General features: G+C 36.2%; 1 protein-coding gene across 3 annotated transcripts in view; it reads right to left on the reverse strand.

Annotated features, from left to right (window-relative positions):
- Positions 1 to 15,373, reverse strand: part of LOC109800004 (pleckstrin homology (PH) domain-containing protein) — a 77,790-nt gene extending 62,417 nt beyond the window's left edge. The window contains exons 1-12 of one of the 3 annotated variants that reach the window (XM_083066442.1): positions 15,059 to 15,373; positions 13,835 to 13,938; positions 12,206 to 12,340; positions 12,057 to 12,107; positions 11,060 to 11,154; positions 10,845 to 10,962; positions 10,332 to 10,433; positions 9,365 to 9,553; positions 9,119 to 9,279; positions 1,353 to 1,523; positions 477 to 569; positions 47 to 368 (exon numbers count right to left, since the gene is read on the reverse strand). In XM_083066442.1, coding sequence (XP_082922568.1) covers positions 47 to 368; positions 477 to 569; positions 1,353 to 1,523; positions 9,119 to 9,279; positions 9,365 to 9,553; positions 10,332 to 10,433; positions 10,845 to 10,962; positions 11,060 to 11,154; positions 12,057 to 12,107; positions 12,206 to 12,340; positions 13,835 to 13,938; positions 15,059 to 15,155 — 1,638 coding nt within the window. In that variant the 5' untranslated portion in view covers positions 15,156 to 15,373. The remainder of the gene's footprint in view (positions 1 to 46; positions 369 to 476; positions 570 to 1,352; positions 1,524 to 9,118; positions 9,280 to 9,364; positions 9,554 to 10,331; positions 10,434 to 10,844; positions 10,963 to 11,059; positions 11,155 to 12,056; positions 12,108 to 12,205; positions 12,341 to 13,834; positions 13,939 to 15,058) is intronic. The other 2 variants (XM_083066441.1, XM_020360679.3) reach the window with 2 other exon arrangements.
- Between the last annotated feature and the right edge of the window lie 203 nt (positions 15,374 to 15,576).

A 15,576-nucleotide genomic window follows, 5' to 3' on the forward strand; every position in this document is an offset into this window, starting at 1 on the left:
CCAAAATGCAGAAAATTAACATCAATGATAAGGAGTATAGTCCAACCTCTGCAAGAAGACCCTTTGGGGATGATAATTTATATGAGCCCAACTTAATGTCAAAGACCTTTGTTTCTGGATAAAGCTTTATGGAGCAACTGAGGTCTTCACATGATAATTCAGCAACCGACTCTTTGGTTTCCCCAATAAGCTTTGAAGCATTATGATTCATGTGAACTACCAGGAAAGTATGAATAACATCTGCCTTGCTATTTACAGCCAATTGCCCATCATCACTCTCCTTATATCCTATTATTTTATTTAACTGGTTCCAGTCCTCTTCACTGAAATTAAACTCCTCACTTTCCTCTTTAGGGGATTGACTTGTCCTAGGACATAGTACATGATCATAGGTGAGAAACGCAGTAAAAAATAAAATAAAGTCTCCATTATTTTGTTACTGAGACATGAAAATATTTCAAGACAAGACTATTCACCATCCAAATGACCACCAAGACTTCTGAGCTTTCTGTTTCCTCATGTTATGGTTTGACTCTGCTGATTTTTCCACAAACTTGTGAGCCAACATTCTGCAAACGCCATGAAATATAAATACTTTGAGGTCAAAGAATAAACAAGAGGGATCCAAAGTCTAATATATCTGTGTTATATATGAATGCATATATCTTTCAGTTGAATCCAAATATATGTGGACTGCAAGGTTGTAAAAGAGCATGTGAAGGTAGAAATATTTAATGCTCATACAATGAAGAAAAAGAAGCATCTAGATCTTTCTTTTTAACTAGTGGAGGCACTACATGCATTCGTTAAAAAAGAGAAGAAATAATAAATCTGTCCAGGTAGTTTGTACAGTTATTAGAGGTTACATACAGTTATTAAAGGTAAAATAGAAAAATAAACATGGACACCAAATGAAGGAATCCCTTTTATTATTAGTATAGATTATTAGTATAGATACATTTTCAAACCATACACACCAATAATATAGTATGAACTATAAAGAATCATCATGAGAGACTCGGACCAAAACTCAACAGTGTACTGAGTCAAAAAGAGAGCTTGATGGCTTGAATTACTACAAGTCATTCTTTTGATTAAAATAAGCCAAGATGCTTTTACTAACTTTTAACACAAGATTCATTAAAAAATCAAACTGATCTAAAATGTTCCACCTTCAAAAGTTGAGTTTATCATCACCATACAATTAATACCAGAAAAACTGTATGCAGGATGTACAGCTAAGGCTATGATATTATAGTTGAATCAATTATAGACTACCTCACATAGCCTTTTTTTCATATGATTACTTCAATATCAATATTAAATCTAACATATCAAAACGAACAATATACCTCCATTGCAGTATAAGTTCAATATCAAGTTCTCGATCTAGGTCTTCAATCTCTTTGTTGCCAATAATTGTCACCTGAGTGGGGTCAGATTTAAGTAGTGAAGCATACAGAGAGATATATCTCTTCCGCAAGCTTGCATATCTTAAAACTTGCTCCCATGACATTTTTCCACTGACAGAAGCACAATATCCATAGTCAATGAAGTATAAACATTAAAACATGATAAATAAAGCTCATTTATCACCATAGATCCCACAAAGCACTAATATAAATTTCAAATTGTACAACATTCTGAAAGTTGAAACAGCAAGTTTAAGAGCCTCATGAGAACATAAACCAAACACCCTCTAAACTTGTACTTATAAAAGCTGAATGAAGGCTAAGGTATTGAAATAGATGGAAGAATACTGAGCAAACATCTTAGAACAGCATCTTCTAAACATCCCTTGAGAAACTACACTACCCCTTCAAATTTGAAAAGCACCATAAAGAGTTAAAAAATATACAATACAAGACAGTTTGATGCAAGAGTTATCCACGAAAGTTCCAGCATTACATTACATGCACTTAAAACACCTTCCCCCTTTTCCTTCCAAGACCCCTAATAAGATTGAGCAGCAATAGCATAATATTTTCATCTAACACACATTAGATGCAACTAAGCATTCCACATGAAATTACTGAGTTTTAAAATGGCAAAACAAATGACAGAAATGTTGAAAGATGAAGTTTTATCTCATCCATGATTCCATACATAAATTTGTTAGGTATGTAACATTGATTATTATTGACTAAACAAATGCCCAGATGAAAAGAAGAATTAGATCTCCACAATTACTTGGAATTCATCTGTCCATCTCTCATTTTAAAGTATGGACAGTAAATAAAGGATACTATATCTATTTTCACCCTTTCTTATTTACTCTCAGAGAAGCAAATATATATTCATGTTAACTTCACATTCCCATTCACATTTGCTAAGTTCACATCTAAGAAGCATATGCAGTGGCCTTACCCGATCAAAATTAAACAGAAAATGACATCATGCCACTAAGTATATATAATGGATTTGATTTTATGGTGTTTGTTAAATCTTCTTTATGGTGTGCGCTCAGCATCTTCTTACCTAGCAATGATGATGCTATTTACTCATTCTTTGTTTGGAGTTGTTTAATCAGAGTTGAGGCTTTAGGAAATATGAAAAGATACTCAAATGCAAAAGAACAGAGTGCATGTTACTCTGTTTCATGCACAAAAAAAGGTGTTTGTACACCCTATATATGTAACAAATAGGAAAAAAAAAACACACGTAGATTCCCTTTCTAACTCTTCTTTCAACCTTTCTAGACAAACCTATTATAGGTAGCCCTTTCCAACACATTGACAACCAGTTCTGATAGACCGCAGTTAAGGGTGACTGCCATAGGCAGATCCAAGTCAGTGGGGGCAATTTATTATAATAAAAAAAAATAATAATTACTATTGTCATGAAATGAAATGTAAGATTAAATGAAATATCTAGCTAAATAAAAGGTAAAGTACCTACAGAGCTAAAAATGTATAACGTGAATAACTGATGACAGTGGGTTCAAAAACTTAAAAATATAGGGCACCATACAAAACTTCTATGTATATCCTTATAATTTTCTCAAAGTGAGGTGGTGCATTTGCACACCCTCACTTCAATGTAAATCCGCCAATGTTGATTGCAATTAAAGGGGCTTTAACACAACCCCCTCACACCCACGGCAATGGGCCTAGAGCATGGCAATATAGATGGACCAATAACAGATCTAGGATAAGCATTGATACTATCTTGGAATCAGGCCTTAGGGCATAACACATCCCCACAAAACTAACTTGGAAGGTGAGAATTGCCCTAACTTTATAAGCACTATTTAGGCCTTTTCTTTTCTCTAATCGATAGAAATCTCAACCCAGTAAGAGTTGACATCTCAATAAATGCACACTATGATGACACTTCACTTAACTTTTCTATCATCCCCTTTACAGACCTCCCTTTCTGAGACTTCAACAACCAACTCTGATAGGCTGCAATTATGGCAAACTAGGGGAGACCACAAATAAGGTGGAATAAGGTTGACTACAATTAAGGCAGCTTTCCAACATTTAATCACATTGAATTTGTGATTGATTGTGACAAATCAAAAATTATTGTAATTTGTATATTTGAATATTTCCTTATTTGGGTTGATAAAGTTTATCATCTTAGTCAATCTGAATATTTTATTTCCTTATTTTAGTGATTCTGTTTCTAAATTCTGATTATATAGGATTTGACTGGTCAATCACCGAAGTGAAAAGCTAAAGTGTGTGTTATACACTTAGCTCCAAAACATTCATATATATATATGTGCTTAGAGAGTACAAGATAAGACAGAAAAGGAGATACAGCAGTCTGATCCCTGACACAGCCACCAACATCAGTAAAAGTATGTCTCAAAAAGAAAGAAAGTAATAATTACACCTATAAAATACATTAAACTTAACACTCCCCCTCAAGCTGGAGCATATAAATCATATGCTCCAAGCTTGGAACATATGAACTTAATTCGAGGCCCTCTCAAAGACTTGGTGAGAATATCTGCTAGTTGATCATTTGAACTGGTGAATTCAGTACCAATCTCTTTGGATAATAGCTTTTGTCGAACAAAGTGACAGTCAATTTCTATATGTTTAGTTCTTTCATGGAACACGGGGTTGGAAGCAATATGGAGAGCTGCCTGGTTGTCACAATACAACTTCATTTGCTTAACATCGCAAAACTTTAATTCTTGAAGGAGTTGCTTAATCCATATTAACTCACAAGTGGCTGTAGCCATAGCTCTATATTCTGCTTCTGCACTAGATCGAGCAACAACGTTTTGTTTCTTGCTCTTCCAAGAAATGATATTTCCTCCAATAAAAACACAATATCCGGTAGTAGAGCGTCTATCTATAGGAGATCCTGCCCAATCAGCATCACAATAACCAGAAATTTGGGTGCTTCCCTTATCCTCATACAGTAGTCCTTGTCCTGGATTCTTTTTGATGTACCTGAGAATGTGAATCACAGCATTCCAATGATCAATATAAGGAGCTTGCATGAATGACTGACAACCCCAACTGCAAAGGAGATGTCAGGTCTAGTGATCGTGAGATAAATAAGTTTTCCAACAAGCCTTCTATATCTCTCTGGATCTGAGAATGGCTCACCATGGTCTGCCACTAACTTCTTATTTGGGTCCATAGGACTATCAATTGGCTTGCAATTAATCATGCCTGTCTCCTCCAGAATATCTAGAGCATACTTTCTTTGTGAAATAACAATGCCCTCCTTTGATTGAGCCACCTCAATACCAAGAAAGTATTTAAGATAACCGAGATCCTTGGTCTCAAAGTGGCTGACTAAATGCCTTTTCAGCTGGGAAATCTTGACAGAATCATTTCCTGTAATAACTATGTCATCAACATACACAATTAGATAAACACATTTTCCAGAAGAGGTATGACAATAAAAAACTGAGTGATCTGCCTCACTACGGTTGAGCCCAAAACTCTGTACAACGTGACTAAATTTTCCAAACCAAGCTCGTGGAGATTGTTTGAGCCCATAGAGAGATCGACGCAATTTACAAACTAATCCACACTCCCCCTGAGCAACAAATCCAGGAGGTTGCTCCATATAGATTTCCTCTTCTAAATCACCATGAAGAAAGGCATTTTTAATATCTAACTGATGGAGGGGCCAATGGCGAATAGCGGCCATAGCAAGAAAGAGTCGAACAGAAGTGACTTTGGCCACAGGAGAAAAGGTGTCACCATAATCAAGGCCATATATCTGAGTGTATCCTTTGGCCACCAACCTAGCTTTAAGGCGATCAAGCTTACCATCAGGCCCAACTTTGATGGCATAAACCCATCTGCAACCAACTGTCTTTTTCCCAGGTGGAAGAGGAACCAATTCCCATGTCCCACTACTTTCAAGAGCTTGCATTTCAACAACCATGGCTTGTCGCCATCCAGGATGAGCAAGTGCGTCATTGATATTTTTAGGAATGGTGATAGAAGACAAGGATGAAACAAAGGAAAAATATGAAGGGGATAAACGATGGTAACTCAAAAAATTATAAATAGGATGAGGATTTCGAGTAGATCGAATACCTTTGCGAAGAGCAATTGGCCAACTAGAATCTTCATCATTGGGAATCGTGGTAGGTGCAGTTGATGGTGAAGAACATGAAACAGATGGCTCTCCATGATGTGTTGAATTGTCCCTTTGTATTCTTCGTTGGTAAGTGATGAGGGGTGGTGAAGATGGTTCAGGTGGGTTGATAGTTGGAGAAGGATTTGGATCTATGTTTTGATTGGTAGTTTCAGGAGACTGGGTCAACACTGACTCAAGAAATGGAACAGGTAATACTTGTTGAATAGAATCTAAAACTTGCATGGAAGATGAAAAGAACGAAGTGTCTTCGAAGAAGGTGACATCAGCAGACATGTAGTATCGTCTGGTGTCTGGAGAATAACAACGATAACCTTTTTGAAGTCGAGAGTAACCCAGAAAAACACACTTAATGGCTCTAGCAGAGAGCTTGTCCAAACCTGGAGATAAATCATGGACAAAACAGACACAACCAAAAACACGAGGAGAAACGTGAAATAGAGGTTCATTTGGAAAAAGAATTGAATAAGGAATTTTATTATCAAGAGAGGAGGATGGCATTCTATTTATTAGAAAACAAGCCGTAAGAATTGCATCACCCCAATGATGGACGGGAACATTGGTACTAAGTAATAAGGTACGAGCAGTTTCAACTAAATGTCTGTTTTTTCTTTCTGCTATACCATTTTGTTGTGGTGTATGAGGACAAGTAGATTGATGTAAAATACCATATGTAGTTAGAAAGGATGTAAGATCTGAAGAAAAATATTCTTTAGCATTATCACTCCTAAGGACTTTTATTATTTTCCCAAATTGATTCTTAATTTCATTGCAAAAAGACATGAAAATGGACAGAAGTTCAGATCGATCTTTCATTAAATAAATCCAAGTACATCGAGAGTATTCATCAATAAATGTGACAAAATATCTGAACCCAAAAGATGTGACACGGCTTGGACCCCAAATATCTGAATGAATGATGGAAAAAGCAGAGTTACATCTTGTTTCAGTTCTTTTTGGAAATGAAGACCTAACATGTTTCCCTAGTTGACAAGACTCACACTCTAAGGCTTGAAGTTTGTTAAGGCTAGGAACCATTTTCTTTAATTTTGTCAGGTGAGGATGACCCAAACGATCATGCAAAAGTTTAGGAGTCGAAGATGCAAAACAAGAGACAGAGGGGCTAGTTTCAAAATAGTAGAGTCCTCTAGATTCATGTCCTCCTCCAATCAACCGACCCGTGCCACGTTCCTGAATAACAAAGGAATTAGCATCAAAGGTAACAGAACAATTTAATGATTTGGTTAATTTACTCAAAGAAATTAAATTAAAAGCACATTTAGGAACAAAGAGGACAGATTTTAAGTTCAAGGAAGGGGTGAGAGAGACTTGACCAACTCCTTGGGAAGCGACTTTGGATCCATTAGCCAAGGTAATGAAATGAGGAACTTTAGGTAAGGAAATAGAAGAGAACAAAGAATTATTACCAGACATATGGTCAGAAGCACCAGAATCTATTATCCATGGACCTTGACTCTCCGTGGATTGAGAAATGCATGCTGTTGAAATATTAGGAACAAAGGAAGATTGAGCTTGACTATTGGATTTCAACCGAAGATATTCTTGATATTCCTCCTCAGAAATTTTTTTATCAGATTTAGAGTCTTCAATTTTGGAGACATTGGCAGTTTTTTCAGGAAAGCCATGCAAGGAATAGCAAGTCTCTTGAGTATGACCCATTCTTTTACAATATGAGCACTGGGGCCGACCACTCCTGCCACCACGGCCTCCACGGTTTCCACGACCTCCTCTTCCTCGGGTAGAAACCATTGCTGAAGATTCAGTAGGTTCAACCAAACTTGCACTATTTTTCGAACTTGGAACACGAAGAAGACGCGTTACAAGGTTCTCCATTGAAGGGCTTTCTTGATCTGTCAAAATCTGGTCACGAATATGATTAAATTTAGAGTTCATGGCACGCAGAATCAACACCATACACAACTTATCAAGTTTCTTTTTCATCTCTTCCACAGAATCAGCTTCTAAAAACATTTTCAGCTCCTCAGCTGCTGATTGTGCTTGGGCAATGAAAGAGACCATGTCATCATCAGTTTGTTTGAGAGATGCTAACTTGTGAGCTGAATCATATAGACGTTGAATGTCATTGGCAAATATAGTTTGAGCTTTCTTCCAAAAGGAATGACAAGTTTTGAAAGTTCTCAAGGTTCCTAAAATGTTGGGCTCTACTGACTGCCACAGCAAAGCACACAGTTGAAAATCAAGCTTTTTCCACAGTTCTTGACTCTCAGAGGATATTTCAGTAATATCCTTCTCCAAATGGTCATGATATCCCTGCCCAAGAAACCATAACTCTACAGAGGCAGACCAAGACAGGTAGTTTTTGCCATTAAGTTTCTCTGCTGTTATTGTGGGAGTTCCAGAAATGGAAAAAATAGGGCCAGAGCTGGACATGTTGCTGAAATAGATGAAAAAGAAAGCCCAAAAGGAAGAGAGAAACAGACCCACTCTCCAAATAGACCAGAAAACAACAAAGAGAGCTTTGAAACAGACCCAGAAGGTGTCAACGAAGAACTGTTGGTGGCGTGGCCGTTTTCCGGTGGCTGCAGATCGGTACGTTAACAGTGCACGCCTGGTGTAGCAGCCCAAAGATGCAGCGCGTGAGAAGATGTGAAGAGGCTTTTGCCTCTGTGACCACTTGGGTTGGGTTGCGTTTGACAAGGCGCACCAACCCCTAGGGTTCGCCGGAAAATGGCCGGCGGCGGACGGCGGCCGGAGACGATGAGCGGCGGCCGGAGACGCGGACAGCGGCGGTGGACGATGACAGGCGGAGCGGGTCGAACCCGCTCTGATACCAAGTTGAGAAAACTGATGGAATATGAGAGAAAAGCTAAAGTGTGTGTTATACACTTAGCTCCAAAACATTCATATATATATATGTGCTTAGAGAGTACAAGATAAGACAGAAAAGGAGATACAGCAGTCTGATCCCTGACACAGCCACCAACATCAGTAAAAGTATGTCTCAAAAAGAAAGAAAGTAATAATTACACCTATAAAATACATTAAACTTAACAATCATCTTAGTCAATCTGAATATTTTATTTCCTTATTTTAGTGATTCTGTTTCTAAATTCTGATTATATAGGATTTGACTGGTCAATCACCGAAGTGACCAGAGCCTCTTCATTCTACTGTTCTTCCTCAATAATGATATATCAGAGTCACCATTATACTCTGACTTTCTACATTATTTTCTGTTTTATGCAACTCATTTTTGCTTCAAGCAGTGATTGATTCATGGGTTGTCAATGTTCTCACTTTAATACCTAGGTTTCTCATGGGCTGTCAGATTAATACCAAAGTTAATAAGTTATTAATGTGTTATTTGATTGTGTTTCCCATGGGCTTCAGTTAAAAACCAGTCACTAGTCTTATTTAATTGTAAATTAGGCTCTTAAATTGGGGCTACTTCTGCAAGTTACGCTCCCTATCAAAAGTAAATTAGTATTTATAAAATTTAACCTGGCAATAGACAAGTAATGCATAAGGCTGTGAACAGAATTGGAATGTGTTCAAATACCTTGCCTTCTTTATCTGGTCAGAAACAGCTCTGTAAGCATACTTCCACCAAGACCTGGAATCAGTTTTTACAGGAACCAGTGGACGATAATGAGCATACTTCAGACGTTGATTAAATGCAGCAAAGTTGTCTGCTAATTTCATGATATCACTGTATCCATCCTACAAAGACAAAAATGTAAAGATTATCCCTTAAAATAATCACAATCTACGGAAACAAGATAAAGAAAAAAAGTGTCAAAACAACCTTAGATAAGCTAATTGTAACATCATCCAAATTCACCACAGCATTCTGTAAAGGTTGTTTGCTATCAGTAACTTCACTTGACAGCAGCTTAGAGTACTTTGCTTTCCCAGTCACTGGTTGCAAAATATATGAGTGCTTTCTTAACAAATTATCAGCTGGCTTCCCATCTTTAGTCCCAAATTTAAATATCTGAAATTTTTACAAGAAAATTACTAAGAGAAACTAAAAGAAAAGAAGAGGTAAACTAATAAAATCATGATTCATGACGAAAACAAAAGAAAATTGCATGCCACCTCCAATGGAGTGTGATGAATAATTTTGTCAAAGGGGCAAAATGTCCCTATATATGGTTCTTTAAGCAGTTCTGTTAAGTCCAGATATATAGTGTTGCATCATAAATGTCACTACAAGGTACAAGGTGACTATCAATGAAAAGATAACAAAGAATCAAATAAGGTGGTTTCGATAGGTGCAAATAAGGACCATTAGAGGCACTAGTGAGGAGAGTAGAACACATGGTCTTAGCCTGTGAAAAGGGGTAGAGGGAGACCAAGAAAAACATTCAGTGAAATAATTAAAAGGGATCTCATGGAGAATAATACCCTAAGAATTTGGTTTTTTGGTTTTTAACCAAGCTCAATGACGTCATGTGATCCATGTAATAATGTGCCTCACCTAGTGGGATAAAGTTATAGTTGTAGTAATTTTAACAAGGAAATAAATATCAACATTCCACCAACCCCACCTCCCAAACAAAATAATAATTCAAAAGGATTAGGATCAAGACTATGAACAATGACCACAAACATCGTGTCATGATAACCAAACCAACTAGGATACCAAGCACATTCACTCCTTAAATAAATGATATAAATTAAAACATAAAAAGAATTCAAAGTTAAGGAAACAAATAACAGATCTACATAAATCCATCCTCCCTATCCACTCCAGTATCCACCATACATACCTGAAACCACTCTGAAGGAAGCAAATCTTCCCATGCTTTGTTAACATGCCATGGTATAATATCTGAATCTAAATAAACTGCAAGTCGATCAAGTTCAACAGACTGCAAAACAATGAGGAAAAAAGATATTAACAACAAAAGAACACTAACAAGTAGCAACAGAATTGTTTGACGGACTAAAAGTAATTACTTATCATAGACTGTGCAATAAGATTATTTTCATTTAGCAATTATGGACTTACTTATTGTTCCCAGCAATTATGTTTCACTGGTAAGTAAAAAGATACATTGAAAGAAAACAGTACAAGGGAATAGAGTTGCAGAATATGATCAACAAAATAAGCTTCTTACTCTCAAGCAAACACACTTCCAAGAACAAAATTTTTAAGATAACCTTCCTTTGTTGCAATGCCAAATATACTTTAAAACTTAGTCAAATTAACAAGCATCTGAATCAGTACAAAAGAATTTCATTGTTAGACAATATCAATTCACACCAAATCACATCAGAACCTTTTGAATGCGATCTAGTGCCCCTCCAGTAATAAATGTCTCTTTCCCAGTATCATCAACTGTCACAGCTGAGAGTTTGTCCAACATAACTCCAGCTGCAAATGGGTGCCCTGGATTGCTACAATACAGAATATGTCAGTTTAGAGAAGGATACAGAAAGAAAGTTAAGCGAAATTTAATTTACATTCACAAAACATTCCAAAAATCTCCTTTACCTCTCACCATCCTCATATCTGATGTGAATATTGGAAATTGAAAGCTTCAAATTTCCAATGATGGTGCTGATGAGGGATCCCAACCATGATTTATTCTTAAGATTAAAGAAAAAGATACATGAGTTAATATAAGGTATTCTTATTCATACAGAAACATGCATGCATATGTTTACAAAAGGATCCAAAGAGGAACTTGGAATGAATCACCCTAAACTTATGTATTGGATGCATAGGTATAAGAAAATTATATATGAAATGGCTTTATTCTAAAATCAATGAATAGACTTTACATGCTATTATCAGCATTTAGTTATAAGGCAAATTTGTTGGCAATATTTGTGTGAAATATCTCTTCTTGGGTTTAGGATGAAGCTGGGATTTGTCCTTCAACTTTGGAACAGTTTCTGATTGTTAAGATTTAAAGGCTTCAAAAGAAGGAAGCTAAAGTTTAGTAGCAGTGATGCAGTTTAGGCAGTCCTTTGATGAAACTTATTGGGATGTGTATTATATTCAGTGTGGGTGTACGGTATGTACTGTGCAAGTGTAGAGTGTTTGTGATGTGTGAACTCGGCTAATGACTTGTCGTCATGACAGTTAAGGTGAGTCAGCTACGTAGTTAGAACAGCTGTACCCTCTATTAGACAGCAAAAGCTTGAAGTTACCAAACTGACTACTGAGTATAAATATACTAATCAAATGTACAATGTAACTTTTAACATGTTCATAATAATATATTCAGTTTTCTGAAAATTCACTCCTACTTTCTCTTCAACATTTTCTACCCTTTCTCACTCGTGGTCGCATTCTAGCAAATCTAGACAAAGCAAAATGCTTTCTGTTTATGGGTTATTCTATCCAGTACTCTGCCATTAAATATTAAGGGGTTTCCATTTCAGACATGAACAGAAACTGGGTAGTTTGCAGAACTTTGGGTGGATAGATGGGCTGGACTCAAAAAAGTCCACTACAAAATAAAAATAAAAAGACAAGCTCATACCATTTCTGACTTTAACTGTTGTGCCTTCTCCCATAGTTTCAATTCCATCTCCTGTTGCCAAAAGTGAAGAAAAGTATGCTTCATCAAATAAATCGTCTTCAAGCCAAATTCAAGTACACTTTATCTAATTCTTCCTCCTGAGTTCTTACCTGTATTCGGCTCTTTTTAGCTTCTTGGACAGCATCCTCACTACATCTCTCAACTTGAGTTGCAGGTTCAGCTAGTAAGAAAATGCGATCCAAATATACTAAGACTGGATCTTGGCCAAGCCTACTCCATGGAACCTTAAAAGAAATACAAACATCAAATGTGACCATCACTCATGCAGAAAGGAATGTGTGACTTGATAAATCTGCTGAATGAGTGCATGATTGAAGATAGACTGAAAAGCATGCTTTATATGAAAAAATATACTTTATCTTAAGATAAAAAATAAACAAGTGGATGATAAGTTATCCTCCAAAAAAAAAGAAAATGAAAAAGTCAAGAATCCAGCAAGGTAGCCAAGTTAATCTACATTTCTGAAATGGATACCGATACTCCCTTGAAACACTTATGCAGAGAGCACCAAAAATATGACAGAAACTGAGACCCAACCCAGAACCAGTCTTTGAGCAAAACCCTTATAATGGGGGCATTCCGCTTTAATCAAAGTCTTAAACACAATAACATGGCAAAGAACAAATCAGCACAATGCCACAAAAATGGCCTCATTCTTCTAAAAAAATTTAACAAGAACCAAAAGAAACTTTCCCAACTCAAATAGCTTGCCCAAGCCAAGACTCATCCAGCACATGCAATAACCTTATTTCAAAGCACCTTATCCTACAATGTATAGACAGGTATCATAAAATAACCTAGATATTTCATCCTGAATTATAAAAATAGCATTCTCATTACACACTAAAAAAGGAGCTATTTCAATAATGAACTTCTACCAAAAACCATAACAACCCCAAAGGCCTGCAATCTCTGTCCATCTACAACCAATAGATAATAGAAGAGAAACTAGCTCTTACATCATTAGCAATTACAATATGCTCATAAAACAATAAAACAAAGAATGCAAATACGAAAAATCATTCCATACATACAATGGCCATGCTTCTGAAATAACCCCCACAGTCCCTCGCCCACTTAACATGACTTTATCCTTAAAATGAAAAAACAACTATGAAAACCAGAAACCAGAAAATATAATAAAAATTAGAAAAATGGGAAGTAAAATAGTTGGTTTAACCACAACTTAATCACACAAATGGGAGAATAAAGTTGGCAAAAGACAAAGTACACAGGAAAAATAATTGAAATATAATACTTTTAAAGTGCTACTTTATTGTGTAAATTAAAGCTATCTCAACTTTTCATTTCTTAACAAACATGAACAAGGTTCAAACTTCCAATTTCTTCGACTAAGCTCTTGATCTTTTATTGCTGTTTCTTTCAACCCATCTCTTTTTTTCCTTTATGTCCATCCTTGACCAAAGAGATTTGTAGTAGAGGGAAAGAAGACTTAGAGGAGTTAATGTTGCCCATTCTATCTTACATCAGTACTCAAGAATCAAGATTAGATTAAAGTAAAAATAAATCTTGGCCATCCACGCAAAGATTGAATAATCAAAAGAGCATTTCCTCTCGCCCAATGCATGCATACAAACATATGTACTTTACTTGCATGCAGCAATATCAATATATATATATATATATAACACACCACACACAACATATTATATTCATAAGTTCTGAGAAAAAAAAGAGTTAATCTCCCGCCAACCAACCTGAAGTTTCACTGATCCAAGAAAACCTGCCTTAACCTTCACCGGAAGTTTTAATGCATTTAAAGCCTCAGGCTTCAGCTGCATATTCTTCAGCTCTACATCACCTGTTTCATATTTCAGTTTCAGGAAAGAAAAAGATTAGAGTTATATTAAGAAAAATTACATGAGAGATAAAAAGCACACAAATGTACATCCATTAACTCAGTAAGGGTATGTTTGGGTGTTGAATGTAGGAGGGAATGGGAAGAGAGAACAATTTTTATACGTCAAATAAATATTCTCTAAATTGATTTTTTTTTAAAATGAAAAAAACAAAATGATGCATTAGCATAAATTGGTGGATGTGCTAATTTTTTTTTATTTTTGTAAATATTGTATGATTCTCTTCATTAAAAAATAAGAAAATTGTTCTCTTTCCTTCCCCTCCATAACCGCGCTCCCAAACCTACCCAAAATCTTTCAATTATGATGAGTAACTAAGATACATATATGTATTAGACAGATGGACCTCGCCCACAAATGCACATAGACCTCGGAATAACACACCACTAAATCAGGACGACAGCTAGAACAAATTATGCATTGCATTCCTCAACATATCTTGAGAAAGAGGAAATAAAAGAAAAAAAGAAGAAAAAAAACAAGTAGACATCCAATATAGCCAAGGCAAATGCCAATTGTGGGTGTAGCACTAGCAAAATCATTATCTAATCCCTTCTCCTCTCTCATTCAAAACTACATTTATACGAACTAGGACAAATTTTCACAATCACCAAAAACATCAGTTTCAAACACAATTAGCAACTCGAATCACTCATGCACTATTGCTAGTACGGTTGCTATGGCACAGTCAACAGATTGTAACACTTGAATTTCAATTCGATAAATATAAACGCCCGAAATTAATAACTACACCGAGTGGAACGATGCAGAAATTTCACAATCTTCAAAAACAACAGTTCCAAACGCAAATTGCTAGTCGAATCACTCGCGCACAGTCACTTCGGCACAATCAACAGGTAGAACACTAGAAACTCAATTCGACAAATATAAACGCCCGAACTCAACATCAACTACTAACTACATTTGAGAAGCAAACTCGTAGGCTTACTCTAATCTCAACTCAGCAATCGAGTGAAAAATAGGAAACAGTTAAACATTTCAGAAATTAATAGAAACTAGAAAAAGTAATTAAGAAGAGTAGTTAGTTAGGATTTTGAGAACCTTTCCAGACACTGATTTTGAGAGCTTCTTTGCTGAGACCTCTCACATAATTGCCAAGGTACCTCTGCAAGAGGTACGCCACCTGATCCTCCAGCATCTTGTTCCGGAGTGATCATATACCCCGCGCGACGGTGATCGCAGCGGTTACAAAACGAAAACGACGGTGATAATAAGATGTGAGGGATGGAAAAACTGCTCACGGAATGAGTGATTCGGAACTTGAAGGTCACGTTGTTTTCGCTTTGGCCCCAAAATATATATATAATAAAATGATAAATTATAAAATGAAATGGCAAAACGTCACTACTACTATCCTTGCTCTGGAAGGTGCAATGACAAGTATACATGGCATAAAATGAGCGTGTAAAAATATGGTACTCCTTCTACTATTCAAACAAAAGAGTTGACCATTTACAAAACAGATCACGTGAGGTCACGTGTACACTTACGTGGCTTAATATTGTAGAGTGTAGACAAACCGCACCGGAAATGGTTAAAATATTTGCCAATATCTGAAT

The sequence above is a fragment of the Cajanus cajan genome, chromosome 11 (genome assembly GCF_000230855.2).
Source record: "Cajanus cajan strain Asha chromosome 11, NIPB_CcT2T_4, whole genome shotgun sequence".
In the NCBI taxonomy this organism is placed as follows: domain Eukaryota; kingdom Viridiplantae; phylum Streptophyta; class Magnoliopsida; order Fabales; family Fabaceae; genus Cajanus; species Cajanus cajan.